The 25180-nt window shown below is 47.9% G+C and overlaps 2 protein-coding genes and 1 non-coding gene across 3 annotated transcripts; 2 read left to right on the top strand and 1 right to left on the bottom strand.

Moving 5' to 3' along the window:
• Positions 1-243: 243 nt before the first annotated feature.
• Positions 244-13078, top strand: LOC121461174 (cytochrome P450 2D4-like). The gene is made up of 10 exons (XM_041672075.1): positions 244-409; positions 8526-8763; positions 9895-10066; positions 10297-10449; positions 10520-10680; positions 11020-11196; positions 11342-11483; positions 11681-11868; positions 12263-12404; positions 12500-13078. Exons 2-10 carry the CDS (start codon positions 8575-8577, stop codon positions 12676-12678), a joined length of 1503 nt encoding a protein of 500 aa, XP_041528009.1. The 5' UTR covers positions 244-409; positions 8526-8574; the 3' UTR covers positions 12679-13078.
• A 2821-nt stretch (positions 13079-15899) lies between these two features.
• LOC121461588 lies at positions 15900-16005 on the bottom strand. Its single transcript, XR_005976204.1, has one exon. It is a non-coding gene; the product is annotated as a U6 spliceosomal RNA (small nuclear RNA).
• A 4854-nt stretch (positions 16006-20859) lies between these two features.
• Ndufa6 (NADH:ubiquinone oxidoreductase subunit A6) lies at positions 20860-24292 on the top strand. Its single transcript, XM_041672392.1, has 3 exons — positions 20860-21042; positions 22894-23009; positions 24087-24292. Exons 1-3 carry the CDS (start codon positions 20904-20906, stop codon positions 24216-24218), a joined length of 387 nt encoding a protein of 128 aa, XP_041528326.1. The 5' UTR covers positions 20860-20903; the 3' UTR covers positions 24219-24292.
• The last annotated feature ends 888 nt before the right edge of the window (positions 24293-25180 follow it).

The following is a 25180-nucleotide window of genomic DNA, read 5'->3' on the forward strand; positions in this document are numbered from 1 at the left end:
CTCAGAGCTCCTCCTCATTTTGGATCCCCTCCTTGGAACTCCTCCCCCTCCTCCTCAGAGTGTCCATCACCTCCCCGAGTGGCTCCTCCTCCTCAGAGACCCGCCCCTCAACCCCCCCCCCCCCCCCCCCCCCCGGCGTGGCTCCGCCTCCTCAGAGCATTCCCACCTCCTGGAGTGGTTTCTTGTCCCCAAAAAGTCACCTCCTCCTCAGAGCGTCCCACTTCCTCCCCCTGTGCCTTCCTCTTCAGAGTTGCTGCTTCTCACAGCAGCCCTCCTCCTCAGAACTCTTGTTCCCAGAGCTCCTCCTCCAGTTCCTCCAGGGCTCCAGAAAACTTTGCTTCTCTGCTGGGCTTCAGACCTGCTACTGTCAAGGCTGGGCTTGTGAGTCTGCCACTCTGCTGCAGAAGAGGTGAGAGACAGACCCCCACCCAGCCCCTGAACTGGGGCGACCTTTGCACTAGAGCTTGGCAGTCACTCCTCTTTGGGCCAGGTGCTTTTCCATGTTAGGGTGGGCTGAGAGGAACCCCAGGGCCTCTTGTCACTTGAGTGTGGATGGAGCAAGCAGTTTTCCTTTGTCCCAGGCTAAGGCTAAGATGCCAGAACCACCCTGGATCTGATAAAGAGCAGGTTCCTGGGGCTCACCCCAGAAGTCACAGGGCCCCGGAACAGGAGCATAGCCAGGCTTCAGGGCTGAGGACCTTGCTCTGAAGACAGCAGGGTGGAGACCCTACCCTGGGCCTTTGTATAACTTTCCCTTTGGAGTGTATTCTGGGTCTGTGAACACAGGCAGTACCTAAGCAAACCAGACCTCTCTCCAAAGACCCTGCTTCTTGTCCTTTGGGGTTCACTGAAGGAAGAAGGGGCTGGTGACTGGGCCCTTTCCAGCTGTGATTGTTCCCTTTGCCCCTGGAATGTTGTTGTCAGTGACTGGCCATCTTAGAAGACCCATTAACATTAATTAGGAAACACTAAAAGAAATCTACACTGAGCCAAAAATCTCAGCAGTCGGGTGGCAGGAGCAGGAGAAACTCTGAGTTCTAGGACAGCCTGGCCTTCATGTCTGCATGTGAATTCCAGGACAGCCAGAACTACATAGTGAGTTCCTGTCTCAAAACAAACAAGAAAAGGGAAACAGAAACAAGAAATTCTACACTAAACATACAAGGAATTTGACAGGAAACGACCACAGACCACCAACTAGAATGCACAATTAATATCCTGTTGTACTTTAGCACTGTTATCTCCTGGTCTTGGTGTGTGAAGTCAGCAGCAGATACTGCTGTACTCCCCTCTGCAACAGTCCAGCCTGTGTCTCCTCGCTAGTCTTGGAATTCTTTCCTGTTAAATGACTCAAGTCCTAGAGATTTGCTTTCCTTTCCAGTTATTTGTTTTGTGGTTTTGAGACAGATTTCATACTGAAGCCTAGGTTGACCTCAAAATCAATACAATCCTCCTGCCTCGGGCCCCCAAATGCCGAGATTACAAGTAAGCTACCAGGTGTTTTTAAAGTATTTCTTCCTCCCAGCCCTGAGGATGTGAAGGGGTTGGAGATTTTGGTTTTTTCTGCAGGCCTGTGCCCACGGCATCTGGAAAGAGTTGAACTGGGGTTCCGAGGAGGCTCTAAAAGCAGCTGCCCACCATTTAGCTTGATCCTAAGGACAGACATAGAGTGTGCAAATAATGCTTCAAAGAACAAAACTTTTTGGAATAACTCTTATGGAACAAAATGCTTCCCGAGGGACTGAATGGAACGTTTTCCAAAACCTTAGCTGACTGTTTGGCAGTGAGTGCAGTGGCCACCGGCCTGTGCTCTGTTAGATCTTTATGCTGTTCGCTCGCCCAGAGTGAACCTGCTGGTTACATGCCTGACTTCTAAGCTCTAGGGCACAGCTGGCAAGACCTTGCTGGTGATGAATTAGAGGTTATGACTTTGAGAGCATGAGTCCAATACTTCCTTGCTCAGCTACAAACCCCTCACCCTATTCAGCTGTGTGTGAGAGAGAGAAGAGACGTACCCTGTGAAATTTGTCTCCACTGTCAGAAACGCTGTTCAAAGGGAAGGCTGTCTTTTTACGCATAGAGGACACAGTTTGGGGTATTTGGCAGTTAGCGTCCTGACATTTATTCTGCTGCCTATGTCCTGAAAGTAGACGGGCCTTTGAGAAGGCAGCACTCAGGGGTGCACAATGGAAGACTGTGGTCCTACTGTGGGGAGAAGAGGACCTGTTTTGAGCTTTGCTAAAAACGGCCTTGTACCCCACAAGAGTACTCAGAAACAGACTAGTGAAATGGAAGTGCTCCAGTTTCTAGGACACCGCACAGGTTTCTGTCCCTCTGTCTGTCCGGTCAGAGTTCTCCCTCAATCATTCTCTTTCTGGGGGACTGAAGTAAAGAGCTGCACAGTAGAAGGAGGCCCATCCCCCTCTCCTCCAGCAGCGCTGCTCCCTCAGGGAAGATGCTGACCCACTTGTAGTAATAGGAGCGGCGTTAGCCAATGATTTTCCTCCATCACCCACTCCTGAGCCGGTGCCCTGCTGTGTATTGTCACTGCCTGTCCTGCTCTGTAACATCAGGCAAAGCTCTGGGGTTTAAAAGGAGGATCCCAGGATCATACTGCCTAGGGTCAGGGTTGACAGACCACACAGGAGGTCCCACTCTGTCATTCTGAAGCAGGTGCCTTCCCAGAGTCTCGCTGGTCACATCTGTGATAGGTGAGAAACGACACTTAGCCAGGCAAAGACCTGTGTCTGCTGTGTGCGTTTCATCCATTTTCCCTTGGCTCCAGACAGAAACAGCAACGGGAGACCATGCAACATGGCAGAAATGACAGTGGCATCCTGACCCTTTTCATGAAAGCAGTCATGATGCCTTTTGGCAATATTGGATCATCTTCCTAAACACATTTCATGTGACTATCGTGGGGTTCCTGATTCATGGGTGCTATAAGCCTTCTGCTTGGTCTACCTGTTGGGTGGTACAGCATTGCTACTTTAAGCAGGCATCATGTCTGTTTGGTCAAAATTCTGTGTGTGAAGTAATGTTTTCAATAAATGCTAATCCCCTCAAATCTGAATCTAGTTCCTATGTTTGAATTTTTCCTTCAAAGAGAAAGAGACGAGGACAGGTGACATAGCTAGATGGCTAGATTAGAGTGCAGGGGTCATCTTGAATGTTATCATTTCAGGGGGATTTAGTGAATAAAGAACAACAGCCTCGCTGTTTGCAGGGACAGACAGAGATTGTGTGCAGTGTGTATGTGCTCTGTACCCACTTGGACATTCTTACTTGTCATCCAGGGAGACAACAGCATAGACATGGTTCTCACAGCTAGGGAAGCAGCCAGAGCTCCTAAGTGACTTCCTCAAGGTTGCCAAATAATGCGGTGGTCGGAAACAACAGAGAGGGTGGGGGGAGGACAGAGAGGGAAACTTGTGTGCTCTCCCTTAGGGCTGTGATTTCTACTCAGCGAGGCTGATTGTAATTCAACAAAGGATGTGTTCTTCCTGTTTGGATCTTTGCCCACAAACAAAGGCATTTTCATAAAAGGCCAATGGAAAGTATCTTGGTTTCAGACAGCCATAATCTGCCTTAGGGGCTGTGAGCTTTTTAGGTTAGGAGTAGAACAGGAAGCTAATGTCAAACTCACTGACTTGCAAACTTGTTCAGATGGTACAAAGAAATATAATCTTCATTCTAGTGGGGCTGGAGTAGACAGTGATGGGTCTGGGTCACTAGGAAAATTGCAGAATTTTTTTCTTTAAATTTTGATGACTAAGTGAGATAGAAGGCCTGGGAGCTTTCTCTACAGTGTGCAGTTACTAGCAATTACCAACTACTCAAGCTGTACAGGGATGAAAGCTGTCTGGCCTGGCTTCTGGCCATCCAGTGTGATGAGTAGCATGTGGCAGACTGAAACAGGACCTGTGGGATGGGGAGACACCACACAGGAGCCCAGCCAAGCTACGTGCTTGTCCACTGGCTCAGTTCATAGTACCTGTGCTCCTTGACTCTTCTGAGAAATTGGCTCTGAACAATGTAATGCACATCCATGCACTGAAGCTCTGGCTGGGAGGCAAGTCCTTAATCATGACCTCCTAATTCCCTATACCATCAGTGGTCACTGCCCTGGACCTGCAGTTTTCTGACATTCCTCCTGAAGAGCTGTTGAATAACAGACTTTTCCTGGGGAAATGCAACTCATACACACACACACACACACACACACACACACACACACACACTTCTGTTCAACCCAAAAGTGGGATACACGACAGACCAAAGTAACACCACCACAGTGTGATAAACTAATGGTTTTTTACTGGAGTTACTAAGAGGCATATGGGGTGAAGGGTTTCTTACAAGGAACAGGGATGAGTTAAAAGCAGCCACACCGCCTAAAAGTCCACCCCAATATAGTGATATTTTATATATGTTTTAATAAATAAAGTTTGCTGGAAGATCAAAAGGTAAAACTAAGCCACCAGAGGCCAGGCCGTGGTGTTAAACACATTTAATCCCAGGATTTGAGAGACAAAGGCAGAAGGATCTCTGTTGAGTTCAAGGCCACCCTGGGCTTCACAAGATCCATGCAGAAACAGATCCAGGTGGTGATGGCTCACTCCTTTAATTCCAGTACTAGGGAGTCAGGGCTTTAATCCCAGCACTAAAGGGGAATATCAAACAGGACAAGGTAGAGGCTCAGCTCTCTGCAGTCGCCCAGCCTTGGCAGAGGCAAGACTTCTCTAGTGGCTTGACTGCTTTGCTTTTCTGATCATCAGCCTGAACCCCAATTATCTTCTCTGGGTTTTTATTATTCATGCTACACCCCAACAAAATGGTTCATGTTTTCTGGCCCAGTCTTAAAGTTGTCGACTGGTGCAGGGAGGTGCTACTATCCAGAAAAAAAACCCTGCCAGGCCTGTCTCAAGCTCCTAGGCCTCTGTCTTGGGTCAGGAGGGTGAGACAGAAACCAGGAGTGTGCCATCTTTACCTGCCTGTCAGGAATCCGTCTAACTTGGTCTCTCGCATATACATGCACACGTCTTAAGTTCAGGTAACACAGAGAACATACAGCTATAGGAGGAAAAATAAACATGTTTATCTTTTTTTCTCCCCAAGATACAAGGGTTATCTTGTAGATCTGTCTTTTTCTGGAACTGCTCAGTTTCCCATACTGGAGTGTCTTGCAAATCCTTTGACTCGAGGGTCACTCAGTCCCCTCACATGAGGGATTTTTCACGTACCCATTCTAGGGTCACTCAACCTCTCCATACCTGGAGGTTTCACATGACCTCCCACCATACCCAACCACAAAGGCTTACTGAGTTTCTTCACTGACTTTTCATTCTCTGACCCATACATGAGATTTTGTTGTTGTTGTTGCTGCCATGGTTAGAGCAGAGGCCAGCAGAGCTCTGTGATTTCAAAGCCAGGCTGGTCTACAAATTGGGTTCTAAGACAGCCAGGAGTGTTACAGAGAGAAATCCTGCCTTGGAGGGTAGGGAGGAGGGTTCCTTATCTTCCTGAGGTTTGCACAAGAAGTATCTTCTAAAAGCCCCTGCACTGAAGCCATGGTCCCTTGGTGGTGGTAATACTGAGAGGTAGCTGGCCCATGAGGGCTTCAGTCTAATAAATGGGTTAATTCATTGATGAGGTCCTAGCAGAATCAAGGCCTGGGTTGAATGTAGTCAGTTATTGGGGTTATGTCACGGAAGGCTGCATCTTGTCCCTAGTGGCTCCCAGCTGTCATGGGATGCACTCTCTCTGCCACATGTTCTCAATACTGTATGCTCTGTCTGTCTGTTCTCAGTACTGTATGCTCTGTCTGTCTGTTCTCAATACTGTATGCTCTGTCTCTCTGTTCTCAATACTGTATGCTCTGTCTCTCTGTTCTCAATACTGTATGCTCTGTCTGTCTGTCTGTTCTCAATACTGTATGCTCTGTCTGTCTGTTCTCAATACTGTATGCTCTGTCTGTCTGTTCTCAATACTGTATGCTCTGTCTGGCCACAACCCCTTAGCAATGAAGCAGGTTGACATGGAGTGAGACTATCACCAAATATCTATCCGCCAAAATAAATCTTTTTATCCTTTTAAGTGTTTCTCTTAAAACTTATTTGTCAAAGAAAACAAAACCCCAAGTAACAATCTTGTGTGCAGAGTAACCACACGGTAGTGTTTGAAATGTCCAGTTTCAAAATAATGAGACAGACCAAAGAGACAGAACGAGTAGCCCATACACGGTGAGTGCAGACTATCCCTGACATTGAAGGCGCTGGATGAAGACTTCAAATCAGCTCACTGAAATCTGTTCAAAATGCTAAAAGATGTCTTTCAAAAGTAAAAGATTGGGGCTGGAGAGATGGCTCTGTGGTTAAGAGCCCTGACTGCTCTTCCAGAGGACCCAGGTTCAATTCCCAGCACCCACATGCAAGTTCACAACTGTCTGCAACTCCAGGTCCAGGGGACCCAATGTTCTCTTCTGGCCTTTGCAGGCACCAGGCATGTACAAGGTACACAGACATACCTGCCAGCATTCACCTATACTCATAAAAAAATTAAAAAACTGAAGTATTAACAAATACCAGTAATGAGACAGAAACTAAGAACAGAGACCAAAAGAAATTCTGTAGTTGAAAATGACAATAATCAAACTGAAAATCCCTTCGGCATCTCAAGAGCAGATCTGAGTAGTCAGAAGTAAGAGTCAGTAAGCATAGAGACTTACAGCAATCTTACTTACTTACAGACTGAGCAGCAGCAATTAAGAATGAAGAGGGAGGGTAGTGATCCAGAAATCCTTATGTTGACCAACTTCTTTGTCGAGCGGGCCCAGTTAAAAATATGATGAAGCAGCTGGCAGACACCTCTCATCTCGGGAATCAGAGGCAGAGGCGGCCAGATCTCTGTGAGTTCAAGGCCAGCCTGGTATACAGAAATATTTCCAGGACAGCCAGGGCTACACACAGAGAAACCCTGTCTCGAAAAAAAAAATTTTTTTTTTGATGAAGCCAATAATCTCTGTGTATAAGAAATTCCAAGGAACTCTGTGGTACTGAATTTAAATTTTCAGCTTGACCTCATTTATCTCTTAGGATGTACCTGAGTGTTTCTGTAAGGAGTTTCCAGTGAGGTTTAACTAAGGCAAAAAGATCTACCTGGATGTTGGTGGTACCACAGATTGAATAAAAAGGGAGAAAGGAGGAAGCGAGCTGGGCATCCCTATTGATCTCCTCCTGCTGTCTGAAGGTGTGTATCTCCTGCTGACTGACTGTTGGAGACTGGCTGTCCCATGCTCCTGCCACCACAGCTTTGAGATGCCCCACCCCCAGGCGTTTCCCATCATGATGGACTGTGTCCTCAGATTGTAAACCAAACCCCAGGTCCTCTGTTGACTCCTGACAGGTATTTCCTTACAGATGTGAGAAAAGTTAACTAATAAAAACTCCTCGGACAGCTTCCACCAGAACAATTTCTGTACAGTTTTAACACAGTTATCAAAGAGCAGAAATCTGGAAGCAGGAAAGAAGCAACTCACCATGAGGGCCTTCAACAGCATTAGCATCTGGTTCCTAATGGCAGTTAGAGGCAGGAGAGACACTGTCCCTCCAGAAGTGACTAGAGATGTTGTAGACTAGAGTTTGTAAAAGGGTGCCTGGGGGCTGAGGGTGGTTCCAGTCCTTGGAAGTACCTAGAGAGGGAAAGAAGGGGAACAGCCTGTGTAGCTGCCCCTTCCTCTGTCCTACCCTGCGTGCTTCTTCTGGCTGCACAGACAAGGTAGCAGTTTGACTCAAAGCGAGGACAAAGGGCATCTCTGCTCCTTTAGAAGGATAAAGCCCCAGATGTTCAAATGCCGAGAATGTGATAAGCATCCCACCTGTGCCAGGTATATGAACTGTGGAAGGCTGCGTGTGTGCCCTGGCATCCCTGGGGTGGGCTGCTGGTCAGGGAAACTTTCTGTAGCCTGACCTTGACCAGCTTCCTGCTCCTAGAGGACTTGATGCACTGATATCAGAGATCAGCTATTGCCCTCTTCCCAGTGCCCCTCACTCACCATACCAGGCTCCTGGCCCCACAGCCAAGTGTCCTGCTGTGCCATTCAGGCTGCTCACCCACTGCCAACCAAGTCCTCCAATGAAGCCTCCAGGAAAGTCCCACTCCAGACTGAGGCAACACTCCAAGCCTCTCTAAGTTCTGTTGTCTGTATACCTCCTCTTAATCAAGTGCCTGAGCAGGGGGAGACCTGCCCACAAAGGACCCAGTACCCAGATAAGCACAAGCAGCATGCTAAGCTTACATGGTTTCCCCAGGTTTCTGTCCCCGTCCCCTACATAAGCTGTTAAAAACCTAGAGGGCGGGTATCTCTAAGGCTACCCTGCCCCTGGCCTGCCTGGCACTCTGAACTGATAACACAGCAGCTTGGCTATAAAGCAGAGGACAAAGGGCAGCATTGGCTCCTCTCTAAAGGACCAGCCCAGGCCAGGGGAGTGCCAAGCGTGTGATAATACTGTTTTTCCTGGTCCTAGGGGCTGGAGTGAGGACCAAGAAGTGTTTCCAGACAGCATAGGGGCAGGCATGGGGCTGCTGACTGGGGCTGAGCTGTGGTCCGTGGCCATATTCTTGGTCATCTTCCTGCTTCTGGTGGACCTAATGCACCGGCGCCACCGCTGGACTGCCCGCTATCCACCAGGCCCTTTGCCATTGCCTGTGCTTGGGAACCTGCTGCAGGTGGACTTCCAGAATATGCCAGCAGGCTTCCAAAAGGTAAGGGAATTGTTGGAGGTCAGGAGAGGTCATCAGAACACAGTGGGTGGTAGTGCAACTTCCTGCTGCACAGGAGCTGGTCCACAGGACAAAGCAAGTGAAGAGGCTTCCTTCCATTGCGGAGATTGGTGCAGGACTTGAGGACACCCTGAACTTCCCAAAGGCAATGGCCAGGAGGTGGGATGGGACCTAACAGCCAGTCTGAGATCTAGTGAACATGACAGAATATAGTGGGTGGTGATGGTGCTGGGGCTGCATCCTAATTCCAACATGCCTGTAATTGGGAGACTAAGGCAGGTGAGTTATAAATTTCAGGCCACCTTAAGCTACATAATGACACTATCTCTAAAACCAAAACTTGAGAGCCAGGTGTCACGGTGATGCATGCCTCGAATCCCAGTACTTGGGAGGCAAAGGCAGACATATTTATTTGCATTCTAAGCAAGCCTGGTCTATCATATTGAGTTCCGGGCTAGCCCATGATACAAAATGAGAATGTTTCAAAAACAAACTCTAAAATCTTTAAAGGAATGAAAGCCCAATACAGTGGTACAGATCTCTAATCCCAGCACTCAGAGGAGGCAAAGGCAAGCAAATCTCTGAGTCCAACACCAGCGTGGTCCACATAGCTAGTTCCTACACAGCCCTGACTACATACTGAGACCTTGGCTCAAAAATGCACACACACGCACGAACACGCAATAAAAATAAAAGGAAAATCGAGTTATATAGGTCTCACATTCCTTTCCATTCTTCCAGATGGAAATGTTTTGAGAATGTGGGAGAGGCCATGATCCTGAACAAGTGTTTCTGTCAGGAAATCAAAGTTGAGAGAGGTGCAGCTACTGTTTCCATCCTTTCGCTAGTTCAGATTCTCAGACTCCTTACTAACACCATGAGTCTTAGTTTCCTCATTAGACATGAGGATGCTAGTAGATCACTTGGCATGTGCGGCCCTAGCAAGATCATGGTGCAGGGATGATAAAGAGTTGTAGGTGACTCCCTAGACAAATAATACCAGATTTCATCCTTCTGTGAGACTCACTACTGGACCGCCCTGCCAGGACCTATCAGTACAGCTAAGCACAGGGATCCAGGCTTGCCAGTAATGCACTGACTCCTTGCCTACAGCTGCGATGCTGCTTTGGGGACCTGTTCAGCCTACAGCTGGCCTTTGAGCCAGTGGTTGTCCTAAATGGACTGACAGCCCTGCGTGAAGCACTGGTGAAACACAGCGAGGACACTGCTGACCGGCCACTACTGCATAGCAGTGACCACGTGGGCTTTGGACCGCGTTCTCAAGGCAAATGCAGAATATGACAAACGTGGAGGGAAATGGAAACTGGAGAGGGTTCAGGGATTAAAGACAGTTTGGGACCAACTGTGGGGGAGGGACAGGCACAGGGAAAAGACAGCAAGGGCAGACAGGATGGACAGAGGATCTTACAGTAGTGATAAAGACTACAGCGGCAATAAAGTGGGGCAGGAGCAGAAAAGAGGACGAGGTTCTCAGGCCTAGGTGCGGTCCTCCAGGTGTACTCCAAGCACAGTACGGGTCTGCCTGGCGTCAGCAGCGGCGCTTCTCTGTGTCCACCTTTCGTCACTTTGGCCTGGGCAAGAAGTCACTGGAGCAGTGGGTGACCGAGGAGGCCAGATGCCTCTGTGCTGCCTTCACCAACTATAATGGTAGGTGATGGATTGGTGGGTACGAGTGTGGATAGACAGCAAACACCCTGACCGGCATTTCCACTCACAGGACACCCTTTCAGCCCTAACGCCCTATTGGACAAAGCAGTGTGCAATGTGATCGCATCCCTCCTCTATGCATGCCGATTTGAGTATGATGACCCACGCTTCATCAGGCTTCTGAACTTGTTGAAAGATACTATTGACCAGGAATCTGGCTTCCTGTCCATGGTACCCAGAAAACTACATACAGCGGGGCCTCTCAGGAAGATGATCAACATGCAGGAGTGACAGGGAGAGGGCATTTGGGAGGAGCTAGGCAACTTCAATGGGAGGGGAGAGGATAGGCTGGGGACAAGTGCTTGGAAATGGGGAGTACCTGTGGAAGGCACACAAGACTGCAATTTCCGCAGTATGATAGCCCTTCCGGAAGCTCAGGGCGAACAGGAAGTTTAGAGACTCACACTGGGAGGGACTACGTCACTAGTTCATCCTGGAGGAGTCTGGGAACAAGGCTGTTCTAGGAGAGCACAGCACAGGAAGCACCCAGATCCTCTCTGTTGTTCACAGCTCTTGAATGGGATCCCGATGCTCCTGAACATCCCAGGGCTGCCTGACAAGGTTTTCTCTGGAAAAAAGGCCTTCATGGCCCTGCAGGATGAACTGCTAACTGAGCACAAGATGACCCGGGACCCTACCCAGCCACCCCGAGACCTGACTGATGCCTTCCTGGCAGAGGTGGAGAAGGTGATTGGCAAGAGATGGGGCCAGGGGCTGTGGGCTGATGTCCAGTGTATCCCCAAGTGACTCAGCACCTGGTTTGCTTGGGGACAATGGGAGGCCGCTGAGGGTCTACCTCTCCCCACTGAGTCTACCATTTCTGCTTGCTCAGGCCAAGGGAAAACCTGAGAGCAGCTTCAATGATGAGAACCTGCGTATGGTAGTGGCTGACCTCTTCATGGCAGGAATGGTAACCACTTCTATCACGCTGTCCTGGGCCCTGCTGCTCATGATCCTGCACCCGGATGTGCAGAGTGAGTCTGGCTGGGGCTGGGAAGAAAGGAGGAGGGGTGAGGCACACCCCTTAAGCTCACCTGGGACACTTGACCCAGACTCCAGCAAGGGTGACAGCCATCTTTCTCCCATGGACCCAGCCCTTCACCAGAGGTAGTAAAGGAACAAGGGGCATCTGCCTGGGGCCCCTTAACCGGGGGGGATGTTGTTTCTCCAGGCCGTGTCCAACAGGAGATCGATGAAGTCATAGGGCAGGCGCGGCGTCCAGAGATGGCAGACCAGGCCCGCATGCCCTACACCAATGCTGTCATTCATGAGGTGCAGCGATTTGGTGACATCCTCCCACTTGGAGCGCCTCACAAGACATCTCGTGACATTGAATTGCAGGGCTTCCTTATCCCTAAGGTAGGCCTGAGGCCCTCCAATGTCCAGTCAGTGTTACCAGCCAGCTGGTATCTGGAATCTAGGCAGTCCATTCTCAACTGCACAGTACCAACTTCCCCTGGTGAGTATGGGAAGTGGAACAGTAACAAGAACTGTACAGCAGAACCCCAGCTAGAAAATCGAGCAAGCTAAAACATGGCTGGGGTGGTTGTAGCAGTCACTACCTACAAGTACAGGTGACAGTGTTTATACCTATGCCACCTGTCACTTATCCCTGTCTTAGTATCAAAGAGAGTGCTAAGAAGCTTCTAGGGCTGAGGTTACATGAAAGGATTAAGTATTTGAGGTAGAGACTGTACATGTGATCATAGTGTCCCCATCCCGGTCCATGTTCACACTGTGTGCCTCCTGCCAGGGGACGACCCTCATCACCAACCTGTCCTCAGTGCTAAAGGATGAGACTATCTGGGAGAAGCCCCTCCACTTCCATCCTGAACACTTCCTGGATGCCCAGGGCCGCTTTGTGAAACATGAGGCCTTCATGCCATTCTCAGCAGGTCCTGTGGGGTACCTGGCTTCCCTCCCATTTCCCAGAATGCCCCGAATTGTGAGGCTAGACCCCTGTCTGACTGAGTCCCTCTCCCACCCACAGGTCGCCGAGCTTGCCTGGGGGAGCCCCTGGCCCGCATGGAGCTCTTCCTCTTCTTCACCTGCCTCCTGCAGCGCTTTAACTTCTCGGTGCCTGCTGGACAACCCCAACCCAGCGACCATGGGGTCTTCAGGGGTATGACAGCTCCATCCCTGTACCAGCTCTGTGCTTTTCCCCGCTAAGAGGAAGGACGAAACCTCACTGCCCTGCTGAGGTCCTAATGTGCAATAAATCATTTTACTCTGAACTAAACCATCCCCATGAGATCTCCAGGCTGGAATGGGATCTGGGTAGGCTCCCGTGGACATTCACAACTCCCTACTTATTATTACATGACCATGTGACCCCATGGGAAGGGCTGGTCTGTTGAACCTCAGAGAATGATACCTACCCCTACCTTTTCCCCCTAACACTCACTTTTCTCACCCAAATTTGTTGAAGGAGCGGCAGGGCTGCGTTCTGGCCGCCCTGGCTCCTGCCCGGCTATCTCAGTCAGTAGAGCATGAGACTCTTAATCCCAGGGTCGTGGGTTCGAGCCCCACGTTGGGCGCCATTCTGTTGTATGAGCTGCGGGCCTCTTCCCACAGCCCAGCTCCCAGCCACCAGCTAGCTTATACCCCAAAATAACAACACACAAACTGTATTCATTTATACACTGCCTGGCCCATTTCTATTAATGTGTGTAGCACTGAGGTGCACTTACCGGGAAGATTCTAGCCTATGTCCATCCTGGGTCAGAGCTTCATCGCGTCTGCTCCAGAGAGGAGAGCTATCGAGTCTGAGCTCACTTCCTCTTCCTCCCAGCATTCTGTTCTGTTTACTATACCCACCTATGTTCTAACCCATCAGGGCCAAGCAGTTTTTTATTAGCCAATGACCTTCCTCTATCACAAACTGATAATGTTTGTACATAGATGCCAACACCTGGAAGCAGAGCCAGAAAGGACTGCTGATAGGTGACAGTGTCAGTTACACAGAAGGGAAGGCAGGATTCCTCCTAGAAGCCCCCATCTCAGACCCCCTTCCACCTGCCACACACCTGAGGCTAACTGCTCAGTGAGCATCATCACAACTACTGCTTAACTTCCACGACATTCTAGAGCTGCAGAGAAGTCAGGAAGGCTGGAAATGATATGCCAGGTTAAGTGCCCAAGGTTAGTCATCAGGGACCAGCTGGTTCCTTAAAACACTTTATTGGTGTCCAGTATGGGTTACCTCCCAAGCTTCTTAGTTACCACTATGACCCATCTGGGTTACTGGTGTCCAGGCCCCTGCACAAAGCTTGGTAGAACCAGCAAGCTCGGTGTTGTAACAGGCTCCCAGACCTTAGTAGATCCCCAGACCTTAGCACAACCTTCTCCAGGATGGAATTACCATTCATGCCATAAAACTCAGCACACTGACAGCCCCTCTTGCCATAATGAAAGCAAACACCCAATCCATCGAAGTCCATAGTTCTGGGAAAGTCTCTAAATGCACTAACCTTGCTTTTTGGCTTCTGTAGTTTTGCTTCTGGCTAACTCTTCTTATTAACTGATATTTGTCAATCCAGGATATGGGTTTTTTTTTTCTTAAAAAAGTAAAAAAGAAAAAAAAGCTCACCCTTAGAAAAACTCAGGACTGCACTGGGATCCTGAACACTTAGTGTAGTCACCAGCCAGCTAATAAAGACTTTCTATTGGCTTAGACCTGTGTCTGAGCAGTCTTCTCTAGTGTATACCCCCACAATATTTCTAAATGTTCGGGGCTGGAGAGATGGCTCAGAGGTTAAGAGCACTGACTGCTCTTCCAGAGGTCCTGAGTTCAATTCCCAGCAACCACATGGTGGCTCACAGCCATCTGTAATGAGATCTGGTGCCCTCTTCTGGCCAGAAAGGATACAGACAGACAGACAGACAGAACACTGTATACATAATAAATAAATCTTTAAAAAAATATTTCTAAATGTTCTACCAAGATCCCCAGAGTCTAGACCTTGAGACACTGGGGGTCTCAGATCCTCAGAGCAGAGAAGAGTGCAGAGGTCAAGGAACTCCTAGGGGATGCAGAACAGGAAGACTTTCCAGGACCCTATGACTCCCTTTGATCCACCTCTGCCTAAAGTTTTGGAGGAGTCTCCTCCATTCCAATAGGAAAACAAATTCTAATGCCACCTGGTCTGTTACCTGCAGAGGTAAGTCTGGGTAAGGAGCCTTCTGTTTAAAGTACAACAGGTGCTGCTGATCCAGCGTCTGGGATCCATGTGAGATATCACCAGACTCCCTTGGTCTGCTCTGGTGTATGAACGTATGGTGGCCACCCCTGGTTGTCTTTACTGTGTGTCTCTGTGCATCTCTATTCCTGTCAGTTCTGTTGACTGGGGAAACATCTAAATGGTAGGATCCTGCCCCAGTCCTCTCTCCATGGTCTCACAGGTAGCATCTGCTGCTGTTGCTGTGGCAATGCTGGCAGCAATGGTGGCCATGAGGCCCACCTCAATCTAGGTTCCTGGCCTCCCCAAGCACAACAAGCTGCCCCCATTCTCGTATTGGTGGGGTCGAGCATCATGTGCTCCACTGCGGTTGAAACTTGAGCCCTAGTTATGGGGAATAAAAACTTTAAAAAAAAACTCAATACTCATGGAAGCATAGACTTGGGCCATCTAAAAATTCTTCTTCTAGTCTGGAAGTCCAGTTAGATTCTTTAACCGAGTTTGTTCTTCAGAATGAAGAGGGATTCGACCTCTTCTTTATGAGACAAGAAGGTCTCTATATAACACTTTAAAAAGCCAACAGAAACAAAAAAAAACAACAAAAAACTTGTTACTTCTATGCCAGTCAATCATAGATAATCAAAAAGATTTAGCCATGATCAAAAATAACCTTTAAAAAAAACAAGAGAAGAACATCAAAATCTAACAACTGATACCAGTCTCTGTTCTGGACCCCTGGCTAATTATTATATTTAGGTTGGACCAGTCATTGGTTGGTCACTCCTACAAATTCTGCACCACTTTGCCCCACCACATCTTGCAGGCAGGACAAATCGTAGGTTGGTGTCACAATCCCTCCACTATACCTTGCCTGGGTATAGAAGATGGCCAGTTCAGGTTCCCTATCTCCCATTACTAGGAGTCTTTCCTAGAATCACCCTCATGGAATCCTGGGAGTTACAACTACACTAGTTTTATACCTCACCATTGAAATACCCCCCAATTCCAGTCATCTCTCCCAGTTCTTTTTCCCCCAACCCCCCATTCCCCCGTTAGTATCCCCACCCACCCTGAGTTTACCCTTGTAATCTCTTCTATTTCCCCTTCCCAGTGAGATCCATGTGTTCCCTGTAAGCCTTCATTATTATTTAGTCTCTCTGAATCTATGTTTTATAGCATGATTATCTTTAGAATTTCTGGGGTCATTTATATAAAAATATTAAATGCTTAAGAAATTTGTATGCTATCCTTGCACAGTGACCAAGTCAATCTTTTCTGTTCGCTTTTTCCAATTTTACTTTGTGTGCTACAGAAGCAAGAATAAGTCTTGATAAATTTTAAAGACTTGTGTGTGTGTGTGTGTGTGTGTGTGTGTGTGCGCGCGCGTGTGTGTGTCACATGTGTTCAGATGCTCAATGGGGACTAGAAAAGGGTACTGGACTCCCTACTGCTAGAGTTGAGTTATAGTAGTTTGTGAACCCGATAACATGGAATTATACAGAGAGTTTCAGGTTGCCAGGTTAAAATATAAAGGAGGGGAGAGAAAAAAAAGAAGGAAAGAAAAAATTCACAAAATAAAAGTCATCAGTAATATGGTGGTTTAGCTCCCATAGGCTCATATATTTGAATGCTATGTCCCTAGGTGGTGGAACTGTTCTGGGAAGGATTGGGAGGTATGGCCTTATTGGAGTAGGTGTGGCCCTTGTTGGAGAAGATGTGTCACTGGTGGTGGGCTTTGAGGTTTCAAAATCCCAGGCCAGGCCTTGTCTCTCCCTGTCTCTAACTTGTAGCTAAGATATAAACTCTCACTGGGTGATGTTCGCACATGCCTTTAATCCCAGCACACGGGAGACAGGGGCAAGCAGATCTCTGTGAGTTCAAGGCCAGGCAGGTCTACAGAGTGAGTTCCATGACAGACAGAGATACACATAAAAACCCTGTCTTGGAAAAACCGAGAGAGAAAGGGGGGGGGGCTCTCAGCTACTGCTTCAGTGTCATGCCTGCCTGCTGCCATGCTTCCCACCAAGATGATCATGAACTTAACTCCCTGAAACTGTATGCAAACCCCCAATTAAATGCTTTCTTTTATAGGTTATCTTGGTCATAGTGTCCTCACAGCAATAGAACTGTAACTAGAACAAATAGTGAATATACAACCAATAATTATTAAGTGCTGTGTGCTGAGCATAGTTGTGCATGTTGTACTTTGAAGTACTGTAAGTTTATTTACATCACCCTAAGATATCCATAATGCATGGTGCAGTTACCATATTAGAATGTCATTAGGCAGTAATTCTTCAGCTCTACTATACAGCATAAAATTAGTTATATATATGGGGCATTGCTGTATACATCTGTGTGTGTGTGTGTGTGTGTGTGTGTGTGTGTGCGCGCGCGCAGAAAGCAAAGGTCAATCTCTGATGTCCTTCCTTAGGAGCCATCCGGGTTTTTTGTTTGTTTGTTTTGCTTTGTTTTTTGATCATTTCCAGCCTTTTACACTGGTGTTAGGTTTGAAATCAGATCCGTGTCATGCTTGCATAGTGTGCTACCTGGTTTTATGTCAACTTGACACAAGCTAGAGACATCAGAAAAGAAGGAGCATCAATTGAGAAAATGCCTCCATAAGATCCAGTTGTAATGCCGGGCGATGGTGGCGCACGCCTTTAATCCCAGCACTCGGGAGGCAGAGGCAGGCGGATCTCTGTAAATTCGAGACCAGCCTGGTCTACAGAGCTAGTTCCAGGACAGGCTCCAAAGCCACAGGGAAACCCTGTCTCGAAAAACCAAAAAAAAAAAAAAAAAAAAAAAAAAACAAGATCCAGTTGTGAGGCATTTTTTTAATTAATTTATTTATTAAGGATTTCTGCCTCCTCTACGCCACTGCCTCTCATTTCCCTTCCCCTCCCCGATCAAGTTCCTCTCCCTCATCAGCTTGAAGAGCAATCAGGGTTCCCTGACCTGTGGGAAGTCCAAGAACCGCCTACCTCCATCCAGGTTTAGTAAGGTGAGCATCCAAACTGCCTAGGCTCCCACAAAGCCAGTACGTGCAGTAGGATCAAAAACCCATTGCCATTGTTCTTGAGTTCTCAGTAGTCCTCATTGTCCGCTATGTTCAGCGAGTCCGGTTTTATCCCATGCTTTTTCAGACCCAGTCCAGCTGGCCTTGGTGAATTCCCGATAGAACATCCCCATTGTCTCAGTGTGTGGGTGTACCCCTCACGGTCCTGAGTTCCTTGCTCATGCTCCCTCTCCTTCTGCTCCTGATTTGGACCTTGAGATTTCTGTCCGGTGCTCCAATGTGGGTCTCTGTCTCTGTCTCCTTTCATTGCCTGATGAAGGTTAATATTCAGGAGGATGCCTATATGTTTGTCTTTGGATTCACCTTCTTATTTAACTTCTCTAGGATCGCGAATTATAAGCTCAATGTCCTTTATTTATGGCCAGAAACCAAATATGAGTGAGTACATCCCATGTTCCTGTTTTTGGGTCTGGCTTACCTCACTCAGGATAGTGTTTTCTATTTCCATCCATTTGTATGCAAAATTCAAGAAGTCCTTGTTTTTTACTGCTGAGTAGTGCTCTAATATGTATATATTCCATACTTTCTTCATCCATTCTTCCATTGAAGGGCATCTAGGTTGTTTCCAGGTTCTGGCTATTACAAACAATGCTGCTATGAACATAGTTGAGCATATACTTTTGTTGTATGATAGGGCCTCTCTTGGGTATATTCCCAAGAGTGGTATTGCTGGGTCCAGGGGTAGGTTGATCCCGAATTTCCTGAGAAACCGCCACACTGCTTTCCAGAGTGATTGCACAAGTTTGCATTCCCACCAGCAATGGATGAGTGTACCCCTTTCTCCACAACCTCTCCAACAAAGGCTATCATTGGTGTTTTTTTTATTGTAAGGCATTTTTTATTCATTTATTTTACATCCCAGCCACATAAAACATTTTTTTAAATTAGTGATCAATGAGAGAGGGTCCATCCCATTGTAGGTGGGGTCATCCCTGGGCTGGTGGTCCTGGGTTCTATACGAAAGCAGGCTGAGCAAGCCATGGGAAGCAAATTAGTAAGCGGCACCCTCCATGGCCTCTGCATCATCAGCTCCTGCCTCCAGGTTCTGGCCCTATGTGAGTTCCTGTCCTGACTTCCTTTGGTGATGAACAGCAATGTTGAAGTGTAAGTCAAGCAAACTCTTTCCTCCCCAACTTACTTTTTGGTCGTGGGTGTTTGATTGCAGCAATAGAAACCCTAGCTGAGATGCATAACAAGCCCTCTGCTGGCTGAACTATCTCTTCCAGTTCCTGTATACAGGGATTGTATACCCACTAAAATAAACAAATACGTGCTGGCAGAATACCTCCATGGGTAAAGGCATTTGCCACCAAGACTAATGACCTGAATTCAATCCCTAGGACCACACGGAAAACTCTTGAAAGTTTTCTTCTGATCTCTACACACACACACACACAATGTTTTTCAAGAATATTAAATGAGAGCTAGAGAGATGGCTCAGAGGTTAAGAATACTGACTGTTCTTCCAGAGGTCCTGAGTTCAATTCCCAGCAACCACATGGTGGCTCACAACCATCTGTAATGAGATCTGGTGCCCTCTTCTGGCCTGCAGGCATACATGGAGGCAGAATGTTGTATACATAATAAATAAATCTAAAAATATATATAAACGAAAAAGAACATTAAATGGAAAAATATCCACTATCCCTTGACAGGATAAAGACTGAGTGATATAGGGTCAAAGCTACACCAGCTGAGTCACACAGCAAGGTCAGCCCTCATCTTCTCAATTCTGTGCCTTGCCGCCCACCCCCTTACTCAATACTTTCAAAGTCCCTATCAACTGAGCTTTCAGAAAAAGGCAGTGGCTTCTCGTCAGGAATCAGGCAGGGAGGTGATCTAATGTGACAAGTGACTGAGGTTCTGCACTGCTTTCCTTGCCTGGAAAGTAAGAATGCTAACAATACTATGCTATGAGATTAAGCTACATTAAACACTTAGGGAACCACTTGTCACTGTAGCGGTTTCTGTTTTCTTCACACTTGACGTCCAGTGATAACCTTATGAGACATGCCAGCAAAGCCAGAGGTCCTCAGAACGGATGATTTAAGGATCCTTCCAGCTTCCACGGTTCCGGATGGAAAATTCCTTGTATAAACAGAGCTTATTAGGCTTAGGTGTACTAGCACCCAAGGAAGTTGAGGCAGGGGAATCAGAAGTGTAAGCCAACCAGGGCCACATAGCGAGTTCCTGTTTCAAGAAATACAACCACGGGGACTAGAGATGGCTCAGCGGTTAGGCACACTGGCTGTTCTTCCAGAGGATCTGGGTTCAATTCCCAGCTCCACAAAATATCTCACAACCGTCACTTCTGGGGGCAAACATCGCCTTCTTCTGGTCTCTGCGGGCACCAAAAACACACGTGCTGCACAGACATACAAGCATGCAAAACCCTCGTACAATAAAACTAAAAAAGAAAAAAAGGCAACCGCAGCCAAGTGCAGTGGGCACACACCTGCAGAGGCAAGGAAATCACTACAAGTTCTGAGGCCAGCTGGTCTACACAGAGTTTCTATCAGACAACAATGAAAAGCAACGCCTACAAGTGAGTTAAAAAAAAATATAGAAATGGAGATTATTACTATTATCTGCCTCCTGAAGCAATGACAAGTAAGGATAGATAGATGATAGATAGATTGATAGATAGATAGATAGATAGAAATTGAGTTATCACTATTATCTTATTATCTGCCTCCCAGGGCTGAGAAACGTTAAAAAATTCAAGCCAGATAGCGCTCTGTCATCTACACCATGTCTGGAAGAAACGGTTTTTCGGACACGCACACAATACGTTCAGCAGTATATACCGTCACTGCGGAAAGACCGCCACGGTGGCGCCGTCATCTACCTCAGAGCCTGCCGCCCGCGGGGCTAAAGGAACAAACTTCTGGGCAGGCCCGGGCGTCGCGCTTCGGACCGCTGACGGAAGCCTGGACGCTGCGCCCCCTGCTGGCTCCGGGAGACCCTCAGCGCCACCTCGACCGCCCCAAGCGCCGGTCCCCGTTCCCTCCTCAAAGCCCGGCTTCCGGAGAGGCTTCCAGCCAATCCACCGCCCTCTCGCACCGCAGAAGGCACGGCGACGCGTCACCTAGCACAGCGCATGCGCGCGCGCCCAGGGGCGGGGCTTCCTTGGCAAGATGGCTGCCAGCGGCTTGCGGCAGGCCGGTGCCGCGGCCAGCACCGCGGTGAAGCCTATTTTCAGTCGCGACCTGAACGAGGCCAAGCGGAGGGTGCGCGAGCTCTACCGCGCTTGGTATCGGGAGGTGCCGAACACTGGTGAGAGGCAGGGGTGCGTCCGGGGCCCTGAGGCACCTGCCCAAGGTCTCACGGCCGAGCTGAGGTCACCGACTAGGGCAGAAACGACTCCTGGCTTTCGGGGGAAGAGGGTCTCGCGAGGCAGACGTGCCCCACACCGGGACACAGCTTCCGAGCGACCTAGCCGCTTTGGTGGCTTTTGTTCCTGTATTCCTTACCAAGCCCCTGGGAGGGGAGAGCAGGGACTGTGGACGACTCTTGATTATAGCTGAGGACACCGAGAGACAAATTGACAGGACCGGGCTCCAGAGCTAGCCCCGGGAGCTTCTGGAACCCAGGGTCAGCTTACAGTTCCAGACATGTTCCAGATGCCCATTGGATTTTGTAACCAAACTGGCGAAGGACTTGCAGTTAGCCATTCCCCATTCTGGAAAACAAACTGGACCATAGGAGGAAAACGACTTGGCCAAGGCCATGCAGTAGCTTCCTGGAGCCCTTGAAAGCCTCCAGGTTTGATGGCTTCTCAGGTCTCCCTAGCTTTGCTAACTCAACTTGCTCTAGTATTTTGAAATCTCATCGCTACTTCTACAGAACACCTCTTTTCCTTGCGATGACGGCGACTCGCTCACCCTGAATGCAGACTGTTATCTTGATGTCTCCCTCAGTGCTGTCACTGTGCTGGATTCTAAAAGGGGCGAGAGTTCAGATGTCAGGGACATCTTTTGTTGAGTAGACGTGTATTTAACATGGATCACCATAGCTGATCTGAGGGGGAAGGCATTTTCTAGTGAGTGACAGACACACCTCAGAGCTACTGAGAGGCAGCAACACTTTCCTCGGGTTCTGCCCTTTATTAGCAGTGTGTGACCTTGGGTAAGACTTTCCATTTGTACTGTTCGCTCACCTGTGAAATAGGCATAATACTGTCTTCTTTAGGGAGTTACTATATTAAATAGGTTACTATAGTAACTGACCAAACCTTGGGGAAGGCACTGACGGGGGTGGAATTCCTCGTTCTTAGAACAGACTGAAGGAGCAAAACCTACCTGAGACCCATGTTTACTTGAGAGCACTTTGGTTTCTCTAGGTCGGATGCTTCACAAAAGTGAGATTCTAAATTCCAGGTTCTGTGTCAGTGTGCATTTGTTTAGTGTCCTGGTCATCTTACAGCCCCATTTTTTTTTTTGTTTTTATTTTTTCCAAAATCCCTCAGCTACTCTCTGAGAGCCTAAATTTATAGTGTTTACCATTTCCAAGATCACTGAATTTGAGTATGATGAAAGGCTCAAACTTGATTTAAACACAGCTGTCCCTAACTAATGGTTTTCAGAAATTATTATGACTTTGGGGGGGGTACCTTTTTGTGACTTTGTTCTTTTGTTTTTTCTGGGACAGTGTCTCAGTCTGTGCCCTTGATTGGCCTGGAACTTGCTGGACTAGACAGGCCCTAAACTCATAGAGATCCATCTGCCTCTGTGTGCCACCACACTGGGCTTGTTTTTGTTTTTGTTATGCTTTCCCTCAGACCTTTGATCCACCAGCCTAAGTTCCCAATGCTGGGATTGCAGGCATGTACCACTGTTGCTGCATAGTCCTCAGTGATAGGGCCCTTGCCTAACATGTGAAAGGCCCTAGATTCTACCCTAACTCACTCCCAGGTGCACAAAAAGCACGTGGGCACACCTGTACTCCCAGCTTCTCTAGAGGTCAAGTCAAGAGCATTGAGCTCCAGGCAATTTAGCATGACCTGTGTCCAGGCTGAGGGTAGGGCTATGTGGGAGCCTCTTCTTCACTGGACATCCACTGATACAGGTATCTAAAAACATGTTTAAATGGTCTAATTTCTACAGAGTCATCATGTTTTCTCTTTAGTGCAGTTATTCCAGTTGGACATCACCGTGAAACAGGGACGGGATAAAGTCCGAGAAATGTTCATGAAGAATGCTCATGTCACAGACCCCAGGGTGGTTGATCTCCTGGTCATTAAGGTAACTACCTTCTCAGATGAACTTAAAAGATCTGCCAGCTTGTCTTGTGCTTCTGAGTCTTCATTAAAAACCAGCTGCTGCTGGGTGGTGGTGCACACCTTTAATCCCAGCACTCAGGCAGAGGTAGGCAGTCTCTGTGAGTTCAAGGCCAGCCAGGGCTACACTGAGAAATTCTGTTTCAGATTCCCCTCCCCACCCAAAAGAAAGGGGGCAGGGAGACAGCTCTTGACTTAGCAGCTATTGCTGTTTCCTAGTTCAACTAGAGGTCACCATTTCTTTTATTTTTAAAGCCAGGGTCTTACTGTGGAGACCTGGCTTGGCCCTGAGATCTGTCTGCCTCTGCCTCCCAAGTGCCAGAATTAAAGGCATGGAGGTCTCCACTTTTGAAACACTATGTAGCCTGGGTTAGAATCAGACAGCCTCTTACCTCAGCCCCTAAATAAGCTTGTGAGATTGCTGAAGAGGAAGTCCACCGGGGCCTCGCATTTTGTGACTTTTTAACAATGGAAAGCAGGGCAGAGGCAAGTGGATCTCTGTGAGTTCGAGGCCAGCCTAGTCTACAAGAGCTAGTTCCAGGACAGACTCGAAAGCTACAGAGAAACCCTGTCTCAAAAAACTTAAAAAAAAAAAAAAAAAAAAAAAAAAAAAAAAAAAGGGAAGCAGGGAAGATGCCACCCCTGGAAGTCGCTGTCTCACCAGTATGCCAACCACCAGAAGAGGAAAGCAGGATGGCTTCGGGGATGGTACAGATGAGGTCAGACTGTGGCCCTTGTGTTTCCCAGGCCAGTCATGGTCCATCAGCAGTAGCTCATGGCAAACCAGGAAATACCACACACTGTTACATAGAAACATGACGTTAAACCAATCGTGTTGCGCAGTCCTGGGAACCTGTTAGTTACTTCTCTTGGAAAAGCAGCAGGTCATTGAGTCCCACCACCCTCCAAATGCAGAAAGTCGCCTTAGAAGATTTACTCACCCAGGGTCATTAGCAAGTCCATACCAAACAGAGTACTGAACTTGAGTGTTGTGCTCTTCATTTGATGGCTTGAACTGACTACTTTCCGTTCACGTGCACAGGGGAAGATGGAGCTCCAGGAAACCATCCACGTGTGGAAACAGCGGACACACATTATGCGGTTCTTCCACGAAACAGAAACACCGAGGCCAAAGGACTTCCTGTCCAAGTTCTATATTGGCCATGACCCATAAGGTGCATGTTAATATTTAATTATTTTAGAGTATAAATAAACTCATTATTTGATGGTTGTTTTGTGATAAACTTGCACCGGTGAACCCATTTCCTGTGGTCTCTCACTCCTTGCTTAAGTGTGTGTGTGTGTCTTTGGTGCGCATGCCATGTTTATTTCCTTTTTCTGGAGTGTGGTGCTTGCTGTCAGCTGTATGGGATCCTGCATGAGGAAGCAGGGAGGGATAAGGCTTCTCATCTGTCCAGACTCTGTCCCCGTGGCTTTGAAGCTGAGTGAGTCTGTTACTGTAGTTGTGCTTACTATGCACTTAGTTATTGTAGTTGTACTTCTAAGATTGGGATCTTGGTGTTAAGGCTCTTCCTATCAGAGGGAACAGAGCCCACACTATGGGAGCAGCAGTAGGACTAACAAGATGATCTATTTTGCTCTGGAAAATGGCTGCTCAAGGCCTAGACCTTCTACTTAGAAGCACTGATCTTTAAAATGAAATTAACTTCCTACCCATTGTGCAGGGGCACAATCGTTCGATGCAAACAAAGAACAGACTCATCCTACTACTTCTGCACTTTATTCAAACAGGATCTCATGTAGCCACGGATAGCCCCATACTCACTCTATAGCCATGGATGACCTTGAACTACCAATGTTCTTGCTTCTGCCTCCTTCCCTGAACAGTCCTGAATGCTGGCGAAAGGTACTGTCTTTAGACATACTTACTGAGTGACCCCACAGCACCAGGGAGTCCCGTCCCCCCCCCCCCCCCGAGCCCAAGTTTTACAAAACATTCTAACTATTAAGAAGTATCAAAACTCCACGTTTGGCGAGTAGCAACCCCTCTAGGCTTAAGGCTACAGTTAACTTAAGTGGCTCTGAGGGAAGATTTATAAAGTTAAAAAAAAATTTAAGTCTCAGGATGGGTTAGGGGGGTGGAAAGATGGCTCATTGGTTAAGAGTTCTTGCTGG

The sequence above is a fragment of the Microtus oregoni genome, unplaced genomic scaffold, assembly GCF_018167655.1.
Source record: "Microtus oregoni isolate MIOR12 unplaced genomic scaffold, Mior012 000022F_ref0000154, whole genome shotgun sequence".
NCBI classification, from domain to species: Eukaryota; Metazoa; Chordata; class Mammalia; order Rodentia; family Cricetidae; genus Microtus; species Microtus oregoni.